The sequence below is a fragment of the Bombus terrestris genome, chromosome 11 (genome assembly GCF_910591885.1).
Source record: "Bombus terrestris chromosome 11, iyBomTerr1.2, whole genome shotgun sequence".
In the NCBI taxonomy this organism is placed as follows: domain Eukaryota; kingdom Metazoa; phylum Arthropoda; class Insecta; order Hymenoptera; family Apidae; genus Bombus; species Bombus terrestris.
Genome location: NC_063279.1, coordinates 807,206 through 828,050, shown reverse-complemented (window position 1 = coordinate 828,050; position 20,845 = coordinate 807,206). Strand labels below are relative to the sequence as shown.

At 41.4% G+C, this 20,845-nt stretch overlaps 3 protein-coding genes across 7 annotated transcripts in view; 1 reads left to right on the top strand and 2 right to left on the bottom strand.

Annotated features, from left to right (window-relative positions):
- Positions 1-20,845, top strand: part of LOC100643053 (flotillin-2) — an 87,807-nt gene that overhangs the window by 49,518 nt on the left and 17,444 nt on the right. The gene's annotated exons all lie outside the window — the stretch shown is intronic.
- On the bottom strand, positions 1,589-14,406 carry LOC100643171 (glucose dehydrogenase [FAD, quinone]). 5 transcript variants are annotated; one of them, XM_003398691.4, is made up of 6 exons: positions 9,671-14,406; positions 5,494-5,585; positions 4,466-4,659; positions 3,965-4,179; positions 2,710-3,892; positions 1,589-2,331 (listed from the first exon to the last, which is right to left on the bottom strand). In XM_003398691.4, exons 2-6 carry the CDS (start codon positions 5,557-5,559, stop codon positions 2,061-2,063), a joined length of 1,929 nt encoding a protein of 642 aa, XP_003398739.2. In that variant the 5' UTR covers positions 5,560-5,585; positions 9,671-14,406; the 3' UTR covers positions 1,589-2,060. The 5 variants fall into 5 exon arrangements, with proteins under 5 accessions (XP_003398739.2, XP_020720870.2, XP_048266580.1 ...); XM_020865211.2 differs by lacking the exon at positions 9,671-14,406 and adding an exon at positions 8,082-8,628; XM_048410623.1 differs by lacking the exon at positions 9,671-14,406 and adding an exon at positions 6,944-7,120.
- LOC100643493 (glucose dehydrogenase [FAD, quinone]) lies at positions 14,900-20,763 on the bottom strand. Its single transcript, XM_048410642.1, has 5 exons — positions 18,034-20,763; positions 17,248-17,677; positions 16,716-17,112; positions 16,235-16,517; positions 14,900-15,809 (listed from the first exon to the last, which is right to left on the bottom strand). Exons 1-5 carry the CDS (start codon positions 18,439-18,441, stop codon positions 15,444-15,446), a joined length of 1,884 nt encoding a protein of 627 aa, XP_048266599.1. The 5' UTR covers positions 18,442-20,763; the 3' UTR covers positions 14,900-15,443.

Below are 20,845 nucleotides of genomic sequence, written 5' to 3'. Positions count from 1 at the left end.
TTCCATTATACACTGGTCCCTACAGAACTATGCAACTTCTACAGAAAACGTTTGTTCGAATTTTGTGTTACAATGCATATATGTAGTACCAAAAAAGGAGGGGGGGTATACGCTCCGTTACGCTGCGAGGCTTCAGCATGAGTCGTGTTTCTGGCCGTCGCTCGCGGTCCTACAATGTCGCGAGCGAATCGCCTTATCTGCCCGACGAGGGACATAAAATGTATCGGCGCATAGTTGTCGCCATCCAGCGACTTCCAGAAACGTCGATTTCGGTCCGTTGTTTCATCCGCAAAGAAAGCGACATACGTGGTCATAGGCGCGAACGGTGGCGTGACCCGAGCGTAGTGGGAATCGTCTGCCCGAGAAGACCAAGAAATGATCTAAAGTCAACCAGTCCTTTTTGAAGATTCGAACAGCACACGTCGAGAGGTCGGATGAGTAAAGCCGAACGAACACGTTGATATTGTTTATCACTGAATAATTTGTCACTCTTTATCGTTATATTCATCGTTATTAAATATACAAACTATATCAACCTGTTAACAAATAAAACATTCTTACTTGCTCTTGCTCTAGACCTATTTAAGATACTACATATATATGTATATATTTCATGAACATGATAATGTTAAGTGGCACACTCTGTATATACATATATACATACATACATTAAAGATCTTATCGCCTTCTTTTCAGCTTTTAAAAAATATTCAGCATAAAGGATGTATTCGTCTTACAATAGACGAATGGTTATTGAAAACAAGCATAATTTCTATCGATAACACGAGGGTCGTCCAGAAAGTACTGTTCGTTTACATATATAAGACATAAAACGATGGAATGTACTTATAGAAGATCGCATAGTTTACGCGCGTTTAAAATGACAATGCGAATTGAAAATCCTGCCTACGGCGCTTTTACGCTTTTCAAAGGCTGAAAAAATTCTTCCAAATGAAATTCACCACCGAATTACAACAGTTGAAGGTAATAGAATCATGGATGAATTATTAAATAAGACCGTAGTTGCGCGAAGTCAATAGAGACAGAGAAACTGCACGTGATCGTAAGCATTCAGGCCAGCCGTCTCTCGTTACAGAGAAAAATATGTTTGATCCATAATGCTTCGCAAGAATGGATGATTTAAAGAATTGCATAAGACGATAGATATACGAACTGGCTTACAAAAACTCGTAGAACTTTTCGATAAGTGTTGGAATAAGGCTGGCGGTTTTTTTTGAAAAATAAATTGGTATATATACGAAAGTTGGAAAGCAAGAAATCTTTCTAAAATGTATTTGTGTCGTTGTTATCTCAAAACGGGCATTACTTCCTACACGACTCTCGTATAACATCGCGTAAATAACAGGCGAGGCTGACTCGTTTTTGGCACATATCGGATACGTATTTTGAATTTATCAACGGTCGATTTTTCAAAGTGTATGTGCCATCTAAGTAGAAATAAGCCATGTATCCGTGCGAGATATACCGTTATTCGACAAGAAAGAAGGCATCGCTAACATTTTTATTCGTATCCGAAACAAGACTAATCGTTTCTATAAGTAAAATTTTCGAAATGAAATAAACGGGATATCGAGTAAAAGATATATTTGAATTATCATATTTGAAAAATTGTCCACGAGATAGGCTCGAGTCTATTCTACAGATATTTGCATCGCTCGACACTGATCATAAATTATTTGCTTGTCGTTATATACAGAGTAATAGTTGCACATTGATTGCTTGGAAATGATAAACTCGTCGTTACTCATCCTGTCATATATGGCACAGAAATGTATTAGATAGTACGTCGCATCTTTTAAAGTTGGCTTAAAAATTTCTCAAATCCGATCTTGACCAAATTATATCGATTTAAAAGTTGCATCGTGGTGACGTGAGCAATGTTCGGTAAGGAATATTTTCATCGTTGATATCTTCTGGAAAGATAGCACTCGCATAAGAACGTTTCGCAAGAAACGGGACATCGCGCGGAATACCATACGACAGGAGAATCGAGATTAAAGAATCATGGCATCGAGCTTTTCCGACGCATCTTCCAGTTCTCACATCTTCGTCCATGTATGCGCGATCATGTCAGCCGCCTTTTCCGCGATCATCATGATCGCTGCGATGGGATTACCGTTTGGCACGATCGGAAACACGGATGCGTCCGCGACTCGAATGTTCGATATACCACGTACTCGTAGCTCTGGATCGACGACGGCCGTTGGGTCGTCGTACGCGCCTAGTTTGCATGTCCCCGATTGATGGTTCTCCGGTCCAGTCGCCGCTCTCACGTAGCACTCCCAATACGCGTCAGTGGCGAAGTGATAGCTGAACCAAATGAATTTCACGTTAGTACCAATTACGCGAATTGACGTATATCTTTGAACGTTTTACTTTCATCCGTAATATACAGGGTGGTCCGTAATTCATGGCACGAATGCGGTAAGGGAGATTTTATGGCTGAAAGTAAAACAAAAATCAAAATTTCTAACCGGTTAATTGAATTCGATCGATTCTAACAGAGATGTAGAATAAATATAATATAAGAACGTAGAATAAAATGTGTTCGTCTGATTCTCGAGAAAGTGGAATTTGAAAATTTATCGACATATTCGAATTCTATTTTCTCGAGAACGGGACCTCGAGGCTTTAACGGGAACGTTCGTTGCATGAATCACGGGCCTTGCCGTATAACGCTGTCCTTACTTGGTGCAAAGGGGATGAACGACAGGTTCCAATCGAAAGTCCCATTGTTTCATAGTCTGCGTGTTGGTGAGCTCGATGGCCTTCCTAATACCCTCGATCAACACCTTCAAATCCTTCGTGTGGGTAAAGTAGTTGGGGTAAATCAAAGGTGGTGCGATCGGGTCGCCGGAACGCAACTTCATGTATCCCCTGCTCTCCACGGTAAGAGTCGTCGGCCTGACCACGATCTGCCTTCTGTCCGAGCATAAGCCAATCGCGCCGTTCAAACACTCGAATTCGAGTCCGGTCCTTGGACAATTTGGCGCGAATCCGTCGAAGAATATCTGGATATCGGGTATTCCGTTAGCGGCGTAGCTGCTCTCGAGAAACGCCGTCACTTGGGTCAATCCGGTACTGCTCAACGGACCGGTTCTCGTCTCCAAGTATTCGTTAACGCTGTTCATGTTCATAGATTCGTACGCGGTATCCTTAATACTGAAGAGAATCGCAGCTGACACGTGATTGTGAAGATTCTTTCCTACGGGCAGGTCCTTGATCACGTTCATGCCTAATTTGGTTAAATGCTCCTTGGGTCCTATTCCGGAGTTCATTAAAATGTGAGGGGAGCCGATCGCTCCAGCCGTTAAAATAACTTCTTTGTTAGCTTTCACGATCCTCTTATATCCATCTTTATCGATCAGTTCGACGCCGTACGCTTTGCTCTGCCACTGATTCGTTAGAACCTTCGTCACCTGGGCGTTGATCAACACCCTTAGATTCGTTCTACCGTATGCCGATCTCAAGTAATTTCTCGAAGTCGTGCCTCGTACGCCATTGTCGGTCGTCATGGGAGCCACCATGAAGCCTGTCTGCCTGTATTCTTTCAAATTCGACGTTCTGTAACCCAGCTCGGCCGCAGCTTTCAGAACTTCGTCGGCGAAGGCTGGCTTATGAGGATAAAATCGAATCTTCATCGGTCCTGGTACGGCAACGGTTCTAGGTTTGTCGGATAATATCGACTGATCCACGGGATCTTCGGCGCGTTCGAAGTAGTGGACGATTTCGTCGTAGGACCAACCTGTGGCGCCTGCTCGAGCCCAACTGTTGTATACTTCTGGATGCCCTCGTGCATACATCATTCCGTACATGCCGGCGGTACCGGACATCATCTTCCCTCGCGGCCAAGTGCACACTCCGCCGGTTTCTGCCGGTGATACGTAAAGTTAGAAAGGATAGAATTTCGTTACTTCCTCGAACAAGAACGCAGATCGGTTACCTAAACACGCGGTCGGATGGGGCTCTGTTGGCTCCGTTTTGAAATTCCAATCCAAAGACGAATTGACCGCGTGAACCGCGAGTCCAGGAATAGAAGTCATCGACGGTTCTTCCGGTCCTGCTTCTATCAGCAGAACCCTCCACCAAGGATTGTCGCTCAATCTCCTGGCAATTACAGGCCCTGCTACTCCGCCGCCGACCACGATAAAGTCGAACCTACGTTTTCGATGATCGTATCGATGATAATTTATAAATTAAACGGAACCTCGAACAACAGTCTAAAACACGTCTGTCGCATTTCGGAAAATAATAATACTTTATCGTCGATTCGACTGCAATTTAATTTTACAACTTAAAACGTGCGATAAACCCTTGTTTCAGGTTTCCATACAAATTTAAATTACCGGAAGGATTCAATCGCTGCAAGACAATGTAGAAGAAAATGAAAGTTTAACGAATTAAGAACTTAGAAGTAGAATAAAATTAGTCGCGAAGATTTTACCATTCGTTGGGCACTTCCTCTTTGCCGAGTCTGTGGCAAGGATCTGACACGTCGCACGTAGACGCGATTATTTTCTCAACCAAGCTCATGAAAGATGTTTTCACGCCGCACTTGGACGCCATATACGACGTGTCTTTGAAGCTGCAGGTACAACACGATGTTCCATTGCTCGTATCCAATAGGCTAGCCTGAAACTGGTTAACGAGGTCTTTAATTAAATCACTTTCACTTTTGTATGCCTTGATGATTTAACTGCGCTTTGCTCGTATCTCTGTTCTTCGCAGATAGACGAAGAAAAAGTAAATTTCGTACGAATCGATGTAAATCAAAGATTAAACGCGAGATTATCGCGAAGCGAAAGCTACTCTGCATTCGAGAAAGAGAAAAGGAGTATTCTAATCGCGATATCGTCGCAGCACGGTTGATATTAACGAGGTATCGTTAAACATGCGCGGAGTAATTTTATTTACATTGTATCAAGAATTCGCGAAAATCGGACATTTCCTCGAGTCATCCGCATCTAGAATCGCATCGGACATGTTCCGTCTACGGCGAGATTATTTTTCGAATTCTCGTGCTCGTGGCCTGGCCTATGCATCGCCATGATGATGCTCAGGTTCGAAGGATCATCCAAAATATAATTATCGCCATGTACAAGAGTGTTTGGTTTATAAATTTGCCACAGGAGCTCGTTTCTTTCCACTACAGCCGACATCGATCTGATCGATCGTTCTTCGTTCGACTTCTCCCTTCCGACTAGAGATAATTACGATAGGTAGTCTAGGAAAATAAAACCTGACCGACTTTCGAGTCACCATCACCGATGGAGGATTAAACTGCATGAAGTATAAGATAGAGATAAGATATACAGAGAAAAAAAATACGTATCGAAAGAGAAATATACGCGAAAAGAAAGGCGCGCCGCTGTCTACTAGAACATCGTTTGTCAGTATCAACGGGCCGCGAGCTTTCGAGTTTCCTTTTGGGGATAATCGCCGATATCGATCGATCGGGACGGCTCTATTTACCGGAAATGGGAGTCGAAACGCGAATGCCAATTGCACCAGGAGCGAGAGCAGCACGTACGCTCGCATTTTATCCAATTAGAGGTCGGTATCACCTGCGAACAGAAAGCAACAGAATTCGAGTCAATGTGTCAATGCTAAGTTTGCGTGTAATTTAGAATCGGCGGAACGCAACGGAGAACGTGGCAATTACTACCAACGGTATAATTCAAACTAATTTTATCGATACGCGTTAATATTTGATAGTTCATCGTTGGATCGCCTGAAAGAAAATACGCTTCTTGTTCGAACGGTTCTTCGTTTGGTTGCATTTATGTCGCTTTGGAAGAAATTGACGCGTACCGGCAGTTCGAACTCGATAGTTTTCATCGATCCGATCTATCTTTCCGTAAAGAATGTCCCACGTGTACCGAAGTTAAGTCAAAAGCGTGCTAGTATCGTTCAAACGTTGCTTATCTTTCACGCAATTTAATCACACGGTCGATGCGTCGACTAACTTTTAGAAGAATCTTCGATACCGTTTAAATCTATCGGGCATTCGAAAGATTATGCCGAATCGATTTTCTTCTTTTGCAATTCTTTCATACCGATGTTGGCGCTTACGCAACTTTTACGCGTTATTTCAGCGTTTTCCTCGATGAACTAAGACGAACGCACGGTTAGCGAAAATTGCGAGTATCGCGTGAAACGCGAAATAACTTTCAGCGTGAAAGTCTATACGGTTGAAATTGAACAAATTACGGTTTCATCGATGCCGTCACGAACGAAGAGTCGTCGAATCGAAGTTGTTTCGTCGATGATAAAGCGCTGGCGAGTACGAACGAGAAAGATAACGGTTGTAAAATTGTAAAATCTGACCGGTGATCGACGATCATCGAAACGGTATTTCGCGTGAAAGTGACGATCTCGAAACGAGAGAACAATCCGTAACGTTGCAGCCAGCGATGCGCGTTCAACTCGAATCGATTTTGTAGCGATTCCAAGTTTTCAACGTATGTACGTACAGCGACGGACGAAAAATAATTTATAACACATCGTTCTATGATAATTTTAGGAAACGGAACCGTATTTTACAAGAACGACGAGTAGACGATACACGTAACATGCGATCAGAGAGGAAAAATAAACTGACAGATAGCGGAAATAGGTGTCAATGAAATTTCGTTGAACGTTTAACTTTAACTTTATTGTCACGCACTTTCTCTATCTATCCGCTTATCCTCTCCGACTGTATATCCTGAAATAGACGATCCCAACTAACATGGTAAAAAGTATCTAACACAAAGTTACTAATGCCTGTATTCGCGTTGCAGTTTTAAATTTTTTTTCAACTACGACTATGTTCGAAGCGATGCAGAGCATATCGACAAAAGCCGATAGATCGTATAATCACATCGGAGGATAAATCATACGCGATCGCGGGTCTGGTTTTTGCACGCTCGAATCGACTCACGATATGCTTTCTGTGTGTGAAAGTCCCGACAGCTGACGAGCAATTAATCGTGTCTGGTTTGTGCAAAATTGTGGTGAGCAGACTTTCGAAAGTCGCGAGAATTTGTCTTTGACGGAACGTATGACGAGCGAGGTTTGGAAGCGAGTTTGATAACACTTGGTAAAATCGTTTGCGCGGAACAGATGCCACGTGGGAGATACGATAACGCCGTTAACGCGGAGGAAGTTGGTCCAGCAGCGAGGATAGTATCGGGTATACCGTGAAAACTGGTAACGTTGTTAGAATAAATTTTCATAGCGTATCAAGAAATGCGCGGCATATGGAAAATGGTACCCGTAAAATTTAACTAACAATGACGATGAATAAAATATACGTTCGAGGTATTTGCATACGTATATCGCTAGAAGCGTTCAGGGTAACGAATAAATATTCTATCGCATTATCATACGCAGCGAACATAATGAAATAAAGAATTTTTGAGAAAAGAAGAATTCGTACAGGAAGTGTCTTTATCAAGTTCGTTACAATTATTTCCCATTTGTCCCGTTGAATTTTAAACTATCGCAAGCTCACCACGTATACCCACTTTCCCTTTCACCACGACGTTCAACAGCCCCACTCAACCTTCGGATAAAATAGAATCCAAGTACACATTATCCCTCTATCTATTTAAAGCCAAACCTACTGCGCGAATATTCTTCCATTGCTAGTTGTAAATCACAAAGCAAGGAGAAAATATGTTCTCGAATAAAACTAGATTAGTATGTTCTCGATCCGTGTATTTCTATAGACGTTCCGCGTCGTTTCTCTCGTTTACTTTATCCGTCTTCCGTTTTCCATTCTTTCGTTTCGATTTTAACAACGTAAAAAATGCCGTAAAAAAATACATGTTCGATTCGGCTGAGTCTTCTTCAAAAACGAACTTTGAAAAAAAGACACCCCCTCCCTTGGGTCGAATGAAAAAAAGAACCGTAATCCCTTTTATTCCGTTTGAACAAAAGATCTAAAAGTAAATCTTCGTTTTCGAAACGCGAGAGATTATCTCGTGAGATCTATAGAAAAAAAAATAATATTTCACTTTTCGGGAAAGAAATAACGAGAAGGAAAGAAAGAATGGTAATGTGAGAGTTAGACAAACCTGAAGAATCGTCCAAAGGGAAGCGGCGCGCAGTAGAGGAGGCCGATAGTGGCTCGTGGAGCAGAATTCGAAGACATTTGGGCGGCTGTAGCGAGTAGGGAGCGCGCGCGCGCGTGATAGTCCTTTTGGTCGGGAGCAACACAAAGAGGAGCTTCATCCGAGACAGAACGGAGCAGTCGTGAATCTACGGCGCGCCGCGTGAAAGCCTGACGCAGAACGGCAACGATTCATCTATTTTGACGACGCGACGGGGTACAGTTGGGCAAGAGCCGCGGCCGTGGCCACACTAGACGGGCTAATTAAAGAGGCTCGACGCACCGTGAACTGGAAGGGAGATCGGCACTCGCTCTCTTCCGGAGAAAGAGCCTGACGTCATCCAGTCAGTAAACCGCTCGAATGCGTCATGCGAAATAAAGTCGGGGGACGGCACGAAAGAATCGCTTGAAAAACGTGTTTCGAGAGGGAGGACGGATAAACAAGGCCGTACGGAGGATCGACCGAAGGGACGGTGGCTCCTACCACGTGAACGAGTTTTGCGTTAGTTCAGCGCTTTCGTTCCTATAGACTTTGCATTTTCCTTTCCCACGACCGATGCGATTGTTCTATTCGTGTCTTATCGACGGGCAAATAGCAAATGGTTGGCGAAACTCGGTGACAGTTTTCAAAAATTAGTCACGACGTTAGTATCGGTATTGTGCTATCGGCGAGCAACGACATCGTGCAATTATCGGCGCAATAGTCTCCCTTTCGATACGAGATAATATCCTATTGCATCTGCGCGCAGAGGATATTCGAAACATCCAAACGATGATATTCGCACGATAGTCTTTTCGGTCGGCAGTGACACAAAGAGAGGCTCATCCAAGACAGGACGGAGAAGCAGTAGAGCGAGGCACACCGCGTGAAAGTTTCAAACGATGGCGTACGAAAGATTTTGAAACACGATTCTTCGTAAGATTTGAAAATTTATTCTCGACGAAGATTTCAGCAATTTCCGTACGATTAAAGATACAACGTGTTTGCGTCGTTGTAGAGATTTCGAATTCAAAGCTTCGCGGTACGTTACCAACGCGTTGCGTTCTGAAGTTAGCGCACCCAGAATTCAGCGTGATCGACGTAAGTAGTTGGATCGCGAACGATTAAAAAAAAAAGTAGCTCGACTTTTGATTTTTCGTGGTATTTCCTGCGAAAAAAGTTCTAATGACGCGACAAGTTCTTCTTACATATGAATTATCTAAGAACGAACGTTCTGATCGATGAACGGTACATAGAAAGGAAGCGCATAATTCGCTCCTTTCTTTCCCATTGTCGGTGAAAGTCGGGTGAAAGAGAAAAAGGCAGACGATATGAATTATGCTTTTGTTGACAAGAAAAATAGGAAAACTTTATTAAAACAAAAAAAAAAAAAAAAAGAAAAAGAGAAAGATCGCAAAATATACGAAAGAAGCATTCTACGATAACAGGAAAGTACCGGTTCGGTCGAAGGTTTCAAAACTGCGATCGATTCGAAGCGAAAATCGGAGCAAAGATATAAATGTACAAAGACGCGATTAAGATTAAACGATAATATGTAAAAACATTGAACTTACCACTGAGCGGTATGTAGAAAGGTTCACTACACTCTTTCCGTGTATAGAATGAAATTGAACGTCCACACGACATTTATATGTATTTTTACGCTTAAATTAGATAGGTTATCGTCTACGTAAGCGAAATCGCGGATAAATTACGTTATCGGTTAACTTCATTTTTTCTCACATCTGGATCTCGTACAACTTTTAATCCGATTTTGATTGGAATCTCAACGAAACGAGCAATTTGAGACAAAGATAAGAAAATGTACCGATATATCGCTCAAATACATATTTCGTTGTAATTAATCCAATTAAATCTTATTCTTCGAGCGAGCGTATTGCGTTAATCGGTCCATTTAAATCGTAAATACCGTTCTATATCGTTTCGGTTCTCGGCTTTTCCTTTCGTTTGTCGTTTCATCGGTAAGAACATACGCGATTTACATATACTATACATACGTTGTATCATAAAATCACAACTAAACTGTTTTTTTTAATTCCGTTTAATATAATTATTCGAATCGTATTAATTATTTCAATCTCACTTAAATCTAATTTAATTTTATCAAGTTCATATTAAACCATTTAACATATTGATTTACATGTCATATCGTTCACGTCTAAACAACAATTATAGATTAAGAAGCTAGTAAAGATTAGGCTATCGAAGATTTTTTATAAAAACGGAAGATTTCTCAAATACGTGCTACGTGTCTCGCAAGATTATATATCTCGCAGATAAATAAATCGATTTACAAGTACATGTCACTTATTACTGTTTGTTTTTAATACATCAATTGAAATCGACTATATGTCGGAACTCACGTAATATGTTGCGATATAAGTTGATAAATTGATCGATATTTTATCTGGTAATCGATTCTGAGTCATTCGAAGACATTGTATTTAATTATACAATTTAATTATGCAAACAGCAAGTTCGGTTTTCGTTTGTTTCTTCGAAACTGAAACAATCCTCTGCTGCTACTAAACAATGGAAAACATGGCACTTTTTCTTTTGTATCGTACGTAACACACATGTGCATCACGCGCAACTTCTACCGAAGATCGTGGGAGACGAACGCATTTAGTTTCACGATTAGCTTCATCTTCCGATCGGTGTACTACTTACGACTAACAAAAATACCCAATTATTATTGAATTTCAATTGCAACATCCTCTAAACGAACTACGCACGTATCTTTTAATTAGGTATTTGCAAAATCGAATTTGGCGATTGAGGCACAAATCACAAACAGAGGAATACGTATGTTGTCTCTTAGTTCTCCCTCGATTAACAAAGAATAGTATTACATAAAAGAAATTTACGCGATATGTGCGCAAACCTTTGCTTCCTGTAGTTGCAGCGAACTTTTCTAGGAGTTATACAAGTTTTACAACGATTCACGCAAACCGGATTTACGAGGCTTGGTTAAGCAAAACTCGCCTGTCGAAAGACGCATTGCTTTTCGCGTAGAAAGAGAAAGCGAGATGACGATCGGGATGATTTGGAAAATGCATCGTAATGCTACCGATGGCGAAAAATATTTGAAAACTTAAATCTGAAAGAAAATTCGAACGAAATCCTTACAGATCAAATTCACTAGGCGTCAGATTCGTGTCTCCACACCGCAGTTCTCATTTTTCGCAGTTCTCTCATTCGCGTCCCTGTGCTTCGATCACAGCTCGTTTCAATTTTGCACGGATCACATATTCGCTTTCGTCCTTCGAATCCGCCGACCGTTCGTTTCAAACCGTCTTCGATCCTCGTCGCCGCGAACCGATTCATAAAGCTGACCGACGATAAAATCGGAGAAAAAAAGAAACTAGACCGACAAGGAAATATATAAAAAGAAGAAAGAATTGACGGGAAGAAAATACGATAAAATACGCGAGATACCCTCAAATTCTTTCTTCTATGTTAACTTAAACGTATCTTCTTCGACACGATCTCGCCTGTCGTCATCTATACACAGGCCCTCGAAAGTATTCCAACACACGTAGATAATCTTAACGAGTATATTACGTGCGTTATATGGAACATGTCGAGATTTCGTTAACACCGATGTCGCGAGATTAGACTACCACGGTTATATTGGCAAAATTTTCCAACCAATCTGATATAAATACATTTGTAAACAGTCGATTATACTTTGTATTAGCGGATTTCCACGTTTAATAAGGCTATCTTTAACACTTATCGTACATCTAAGACGGTTGTCTCATGCTGTACTAATTTTTCATACAAAATACACGTGTGCAACAATATCTTGTGTTATTTCTACATAGATCTTCAGACCAGTTCCGAATTTTATCGATGTATCGATGAAAGAACGATACAGTCGTATCCCATCGCAATGTTAACGAAATTTCAAAACGTTTTCTATAAAACATACGATATGTACACGAAAGATTTGAGTGCCAACTGTTCAAATGTTCTCGTGACATATAAAGCCTATATAAACGGTGTAGCCTATACACGTTACAAACGTTACACTGTGAGAAAGATGTGCCACGCGCCGAGAACACGATCGCCTCAGTCGGTTTAAACGGCGAAACTGACAACGACACGAAGAATAAGAAGGAAGAGGGAGCCAAGAAAACGAGCAAAACGTGCGCGTGTCCCGAAGGAAAGCACGTGCGAGCGATCGTTCGGTTCGATAGACGCGGACAGACCGACCGCGAATCACTAAATCGCGTTCGGTTGTTCGCGGTTTCACTCTTGCACCGATCCTGCTGAAAGTAGGACCTTAATTGACCGAGTATCGCGTTGGAAAATATCGGCCCGTTTTCACGAACGAAAGTTACCTAGATCGGTCTGGGTGATGGCGAGTTCGAGAGATCGTCCAGCCTCTGCGAAACCATTGGAATCGTATCGAAAGGGGTGTAAAAGCGAGTTCGATCTATAGGCTTCGATGGAACGCGATCGTAAAACGGGACGGAGGCTTTCACTGGTCTTGTAACAGAATATTTTGCAGCTACTTCGAAGATTCGACGCTGAAATTTCCGATCGATATATACGTTGTCTATGCGATAATTTTGCGTATCGTCTTAATCCGCTAAAGAGATATACCGAATCTTTAATTAGAAAAGTCGAGACATTCATATCCTACGAAATCTATTGCAAAATCCATTCGTCCCATTCGCGTGAAAGTACTCCTTGTGTCAAGTTTCGAAACGTCAGCCCTGCCACCGTTCTTCAAAGTCATACAGTAGAACTCCATTTATCCGAGCGAAATTTTAGTTAGCTTTTGCTAATTGCATTCGCTTATATCGTTTCTATCGCTCGACGCGAGCGACTGTTACGTAAATCCGTTACATGGTCCGTCGACAAAGTTCGAACAAATGCGATTCCACTGTATCGAGATTTCGTTTTAAATCGATCCGATTCTCGCTGGCGCAACTGTTTTCCCTCGATTTTGAACGGATTTCCTTTCTTCTCCGCTCTCGCATCGAGAAATACTTTAAGATGTGACGTTAGTTGGAAGAGTTTCAGCGATGGACGGTCGTTCTTCGTTGCGCAATTCTCATTTTTGCGCCATATCCTTTTTATTGCCAACAAAAAAAAAAAATGCTGCATCAAATTACGCTCGTTTATCCTGATGTCTTTTTTGCGCCAATTACAATACACGCGGCAACGTTCGAGAAATTCCGGAGAATAATCCACTATCTCTGAAACTATTACTTTAAACTTCGCTTACGTAAGCATCGTCGTATCCTCGAATCCAATTCACTTTGCCAATTAACTAATTATCGAAGCTGAGACTGGTGCGATAAGTGTATCGTACGCGATGTCGATCGCGAAATTCCCTTTAGTTCTCATCGTTGAATTATCCACGCGGGTCGGTATCCGACACGGACTTTTACTCGTCAAATGAATTGGCTCGGACGATGAAAGTCAGCCTGTTAAACGTAGTCGATAGCAGCATGTAAATGACACGGATTAACGATACGGTTCTTTTAAAAAACCGATAGATTCGTTCCTCTCTTCCTTCTTTCTTTCCCTTCGCTGCTCTCGGTAATATCTGTAAGTTCGACTGACGATTTAAAAGAAACATAAACTTTAAGCGATATAGTCGTAAATGCGAGAGAACCTAAAGCTATCGAATCCTTCGAAACGAAACGGTGTATCTCGTCCAAACCCACGCCACTTACACTTTCCCTCGTTTCTAATTTTAAATGTTAGAACCGCGATCTACGACTAATCTACTAATCTGCAACGATTGGTGCGCGGCAAGAATTTTTTTAAACGCGCAACGCCTAACTACTTGGTCAGAGACACCGATTTTTTTTTCTTTTAGATTGTAAAATAAAAAACCGACAATAGCCGCTCGGTGTGAACGTTGCTCTCAACGTTTCGAACCAATTATAACGTATTTTGGCAATTGTTTAGAAAGCCGACGCCTTCTTCGATCTCGGTGATTTTTTAAAACGTAAAAATCAACATTTTCAACGACTTTGCCTTTTGCGCCTTACCGCCGCTCGGTCTTAGTTTTCGAAATATTTGCAAAACGCTGTCCGTACCGCTATGGTAAATTCTGCCTATAGTTGTGCATTCGCGGCAACGTATGCGTTAGTATTGGATGGATCGTCGTCAAATCCGTGTAAACTACATAAAAAAGATAAGAACAAGGTTCGTATTAATCGCAAACGTAAACGAAAGATCATCGAAATGCAAGATGGCAGCAGCTTTTTAAATCATTATGTATATATTTTTTTCTTTTAGGTTGTCCGAAAAGTTTCTTTCGTCTCATAATTTCTGTTTTATATTACTTTATCGAATATATAGGTGTGATCCATTTCGTTCTATTTCTATTACTATGTTCGTGCATAATTCAATAAACTAATATAAAACAAGAAACATTGTGCGTCTATTATTTCCTGATAAAACGAAAGAAACATTTCGTACAGCCTAATAGTTTAGCAGAATTTTAATACCACGTGTGCTATGAGATGAAAAAGATTGAATTTATCCAGTTATTCATTCAACTCCACGACCGACTATAATCAACGTATTCGTGTTACCTTTGGCAGCCGATCGAGAACCGGTGCTTTTCACGTGGCATAAAATTTCATCTCGCGATAGCAGTCACGCGTGGAAAGCGTTGGCTGGTCGATATACAGGGAACGAGCGCACGAATTAATTATTATCGGTCAAAATCCGCCTAACGGATAAAAGCCTAATTACGTTCTTTTCACTGATCTCTCTCTCTCTCTCTCTCTCTCCCTCTTTCTCTCTTCGCGCGAGTTTTACCGGGGAAACGAAGCATATCGCGTTCATGTAGCCTCGGCCGCGTGATGGAACAAAGAGCCAACGGGTATCGGAGCTCTTCCGAACGGCGATCGTATGTCAGAGGATCGCGTACATCGACCGTTTTGTAGATTCACGGATATTTGGTTGGTCGGTGAACGCGCATGTCGATATCCGGTGCTGGAGAAATCTAGAGCTTCGTCGAAAGCGTAGAAGGAATGGAAAAGAACGGCGATTCTTGTGCCAAGATGGAAATTTATCTAATCTATATCTATCGATTTTTCGAATTTCTAAAATTGGTAAAAGTTAAAGTTTTAAAGAAGAGTCGAAAGTCGACGATATCGATCGAAGATTGTCACGGATAACACTTTCATTCTATGTTTATCGCTGTCCTCTTCTTATATCGTCATTGCCATCGTCGTTATCGCTGTTATGACATCGCCATAATCATCATCGAGTAGACGTTAACATCGTTGAAATTCATCGTCGATGGCTCATAGGCGGTATATCTGGAGGATGAAAAAGGGAACCCGTGTCTTAAATCTTCCAATCCTCTTTGATCATGTCAGCGGCTTTCTCGGCGATCATGATCGTCGGTGCGTTCGTATTGCCGGATGTGATCGTTGGCATGATCGAGGTATCGATCACTCGAAGTCCATTTACGCCGTGCATCTTCAATCTGGCGTCGACCACCGCCATTTTGTCCGTGGAGGGCCCCATTTTACACGTTCCGCTCGGGTGGTAAATAGTTAGCGTGTAATATCGAGCGAAACAACGCCAATAATCCAGCGATGGGAACCCGAACGACGAACACTCCGGAACTCTGTTTGGATTCGGTTGAGTTTTCAGTTGCTTCATCGTGTTCGTCTTCGACATATCGTAGATAAACTTTGCGCCTTCTGCCTGCATCCGTTCGCGTTAACAGATACACGATTTGTTAAATTCTCGAAGATTCGATTTCTCAGCGTTGCTTTAAATTGATCAAAAAGGTACGAAACTCGTTGTACAGTGACGATGGCCGCCATCGTTGATGGCCAAAAGAAAGCTCGAAATATGAAACTAATCCGAGTTTAGCAAACTGAGTTATAATTGACAAGAGAAACAAACGTACGATATAACGTATGATATCGAAGAATAGACGAGTAATCTAGTTTGGAGCATAAGTGTTTAATGCAAATTTTACCCGATACTCGTACACACGAGTACACACGATTTTAAGCTTTCGTTTCTCCGTCACTGTATCATCGAAATCGATCGAGTCAGCTATTGTTAGCTTGACAAAGGTTCGCTGTACTTATTTTTTAAGGAATAATAAACCAGTTTATTACCAGAACGTCGAGATCGTATGGATCGTCGAAGTAGTTGGGCACTATGATCGGATGCTGATTAACGTCCTTGGAGCGCAGCTTGATGTATCCTCTGCTTCGAGGTCGCAGCAGTAGCGGCATGATCGTGTACGAATCCTGGTACAGGATATTTTCGAACAAACGCGCATAAAAGTCATCCATAAGGTTGCAATCTCTCTTGCCAAAGAGACCACCGTCCGCATTGTCGGCCGTTGAAGAGACGAACAGCTGTATATCGGGATAATCATCCGACTTGTTCGCATATCTGGAAACATTCGTAATATAGACAAGCAGGCGTGAAAAAATCTTCGATCGCAATTTTTATGCGCGCGTATGCGTCGAATTTAAAGATGAAATAAAAGCAAATTTTTATTTCAGTCTGGTTTCTCTCGTTCGTTTCGTGCAAATAGGTTTGCACAAAAATTCGCAACGTCGTTACAAATTAACGTTAATAAATACTCACTTGGTGTTGATGAAACCTAGAGCCTCGCCCACGTTATTCGCGTACAACGGCCCGGTACGTTCTTTGACGAACAAATTGAGCGTATGGGCATTGACGGACCTCATCAAGTTAAAACTGAAAGATGTTGGATCCGTGATGTTCGCCGGTTTAGTCACCAAGTAATTCAATCCACCGATCCCGACGTGATCCTGAAGATTTCTACCGACGCCGGCAGCTTCGTGGACCACGGGAATATCGAGTTGTTCCAAATGATCCCTGGGGCCGATTCCAGACAACATGAGCAATTGCGGCGATTGTATCGCGCCAGCCGATAGAATTACCTCGCGACTGGCTTTCACCGTCCTGAGCTTGGATCCTACTTGAAATTGCACGCCGTAAGCAGTTTTTCCATTTTCATCTGAAAATCAACATCCGCCGATTGATCGTCTCTCGTGGTCCTCGTCTTCGATAATAACAATTCCAAGTTTTACGATTTTAAACAAAACTACGATAAAACAATGGGAAGAGCTAACGTTTAATAACTCGCCTTGGCTCACCAAAATCTTCTCTACCATCGATCTCGTACTGATATGCAAATTTTTTCGCTGGGAAGCCGATCGAAGAAAAGCTTTCGCGGTACTACATCGCAGACCATCTTTCACCGTCCCATGAGAGAAGGAGAATCCGGTTTGCGTAGGTCCATTCACATCCACGATGTCGTAGCCCATTTCCGTTCCCGCTTGTATCAGATAATCGGTCACGGACGAATGATAATTAAAGTATTCGACGGCCAGATATCCACCGGTTCGATGATAAGGGGAATCTTGGTATTCTTTGATCCTCATGTCCTCGGATTTCTTAAAATAAGGCAATACGCTCTCGTAATCCCATCCTGGATTACCCATATCCCGCCAATTGTCGTAATCTTTCTTGTTGCCACGGACGTAGATCATCGCGTTCAGCACGCTACTTCCTCCGAGTACCTATAGTATAGTGAACGATATCGATACGCGCGTTGAATAAAATTTCTACGAGTTTAAGCAAAGTTTGACGCAAAAAAAAAAGTTTGGTTACACAAATATATTATGTGAATATCCTCTGTTAAAAAAAAGTAACAGCAATCGTCACACCTATATCGCTCGTGAGAATGAAAAATATTCGAAATCATTCGTGCCGACGTAACTTGATTTATGTGGAGAAACTAACATCGGATAGAGCAAATCCTTGATCACGATGTTACGTAAGTGCATATATATATTTATAACGAGCACATTCATACATTATGCATCCATGATCGTAATAATAATAAACAATAATAAATGTCATTGGAAAATAGTACCTTGCCGCGTGGCCAATTGCACGCGTTAGCTTTCATCGCTTTGCAATAATTATTCGACGGTTCCGTCTTGAACTGCCAGTCCATCGAGGTGAGCTGAAGAATCGGGAACAGAATCGGTATGTCGGACAAATCGTTTTCGTCAACGCCAGCCTCCAACAACAGCACCGTCCAATTTTCGTTTTCCGACAAACGATTCGCCAACACCGAGCCAGCCGTGCCACCTCCGATTATTATAAAATCGTAGCTGTTTCGAAGATCCGATAAAGTCGTCGGCTTCACCCTGGTCTCGCGACTCACGATATCCGGCCTGTACATGCCAATCAGCATACGAAGGAGCACCAGGAAACTCAGTTCGGGTCCGTACGACATCGCGATCCTTATCGTGGACATTCTGCTGACGCTCGACATTTTTTCCTCTTTCTTTTTCTCTTTCTTTCTTCTCGATCGATCGATAACAAACGATCGGTGATCCTCCAGGAAGAGTTTCCTCGAACAACGATCTTCTTATGCTACTTTTTTCCCAAGTTTTTGGTACTTCGATCGTACTATACTATAATAAACGTGTTTCACGGACTGTTACCCTTCGTTAAAATCTCCGTTAATGCTATCGAGCTGTCCTCTGCGCAACTGTGCTTATATTAATTCGATAATGTTTTAAATTCCGAAACATTCGCGGCAATACGTGATCGACTGATGTTTCATTCAATGTACGTACGTGTAATTTGTATTGACTTTCGACGAAAGATTTTATGTCGCTTAAGCCAAACAAATAACGACAATTTCAAAGCAAGTTACGCTTTCGCAAGCTCGGTCGTTTCTTAAACAATTCGAAACATTTCGTTTGTCATAAATCTAAATGACTCAACGTCTCGAATATTACTTTTTTGGCGAGGTTATATAACTGAAAGCGTACCTTGTTTGTCGTTTATTTTTTTTTTAACAATTATTTTTATCCCCTTGTTGATACCCAATCGTATACCTAAAGACAACGAATCGATAAATTTCGTTCTTACCGACATATCGTTCGAATCTTTCACATCGTTGCTCGAAGCTGAAAATGAAAATAAACGCGAATCGTTATAAAACAGTACCGAAAAATTTGTACGATACTTTAATCGAATCCGTCCTACGATTCTCGCGCTATTTCCTATTTAAACGCGAAATATTGTAACTGTAACACTGACTTGTAACGAAATGTATTATAGTTAGACGAATCTTTTATTATATGTTATATAGGCAAAAATTATATATTACACGCACACTCAGAATGACGACACGATGGTATTCCGACAAAGTTCGAGAACAAATTGCCTATGCAAAACCGTGGGACATTGCGCTATTGTTACGAATCGCAGAATCAGCTGTTTTTCGATTGCTTTCAGACATACGAGTACGACATTTGCATCGTTCGACAAAGTGGATGCGAAATACGTGTGCGTAATCGATGTAACTGAAACGTCGGAAATAATCAACGACGTCGATATACCTAATCGATTAAAATTTCGTCGACCGATCGCGCTTTGTGAATATGAGAAGAAATAGAATCGTGATTATCAGTTACGGGTAACTGGTGATAAGAAACGACGTTAGAAATACATACATCTCAGTTATCGGAATTTCAAAGTATGCATTTTCAGATAGCTTAAGAATTTTGCAGGCTACATACATACATAAAGTGTATCCGGTTTAACCCTAACGCACGATATCTGGAAAAATATGACCGATAGATATATATGAAAATCTGTTTTTTTTTTTCTTTTTTTAATAATAATATATAATCTGACATTGAAACGTTCATAAATCACGTGGCTAAGAGCTTGTGTTTCTCGCTTCGTTCGCTATCGAGATATAAATATTGAAATAAGACATGCGACTAACATTAGCGTTAAGCGGTGTACACCGCGAATACACGTAAAGACCGCAAGAACGTGTCAATCTCCGGTAACCCGCTAATCAGCGTCGATACGAACGTTATGCTAATAAGTAATAACCAAAGTTATCAGCTACGATGTACGAATGTGTAAAGAATCGACGTAAAGAAAATAACCAAAGTCGAATCGAATATTTATAAATATCGCGAATATCCGATCGACGAGTACCTTGAAAATGTAAATATTTAAGATCATCTGCCTCGTACGAAGATCGAAGGATGTCCGAAGTATCCGATAGTCGAACAATGTCTGCGTCATACGAGAATGTCTGAACTGGTTGAACGTTGACAAGCGTCTGATATCTGATATCTGATATCTTCTCCGAATGTTCGAAACTAGAGGGTTTTATGCAGGACGCACGCTGATCGATCGTCGTCAAAAATAAAAATTAATTTTCCAATCTCTTCTTTATAAGAGATCATATATTTGCTTAAAAGATAGAACTAATTCGATCGAATCACTCCCAATGGGATTGAAAGGAAATGTATCGTTACGTATGGCCTGGTCCTCGACGCAAGAATATCGATTTCCACGGTATTTTTAGATCAGTTTTGGAACATTACGTCCGAAGGCGTTCCGGAAGCAGTCCGGAGCACGGTGATAAAGAAAACTTCACCTCACCGTTGCTAGCCGCTATTTTAAAGACGTACAACTTCTGTGTGTTCTATCGGTCAAGTACATCGTCGAGTTTGTTAGAAATATACAAACATCTGGAAAGACAAATTCTCAACCGTTGTCATCGATACTCCGAACCGTTGTATTCCATTTAATTATTTTTTCGTATCGTATTCTGTCTAATATCTAGAACGGGAGACGGGAAGGAACTCTGTACAAAGATCATTTCGACAATGAAAACAATGGACAAGGAAATGATTCGTATT

Coding starts and splice junctions, on each gene's coding strand:
- LOC100643171 (XM_003398691.4), bottom strand. CDS start 5,559: ATGCGAGCGTACGTGCTGCTCTCGCTCCTGGTGCAATTGGCATTCGCG. Junction 4,660..5,493: donor CGTTTCGACTCCCATTTCCG/GTAAATAGAGCC, acceptor CTCGTTAACCAG/TTTCAGGCTAGCCTATTGGA. Junction 4,180..4,465: donor GAGGAAGTGCCCAACGAATG/GTAAAATCTTCG, acceptor TCGAAAACGTAG/GTTCGACTTTATCGTGGTCG.
- LOC100643493 (XM_048410642.1), bottom strand. CDS start 18,441: ATGTCGAGCGTCAGCAGAATGTCCACGATAAGGATCGCGATGTCGTAC. Junction 17,113..17,247: donor GGTAGAGAAGATTTTGGTGA/GCCAAGGCGAGT, acceptor GTTGATTTTCAG/ATGAAAATGGAAAAACTGCT. Junction 16,518..16,715: donor CTAGGTTTCATCAACACCAA/GTGAGTATTTAT, acceptor GAATGTTTCCAG/ATATGCGAACAAGTCGGATG.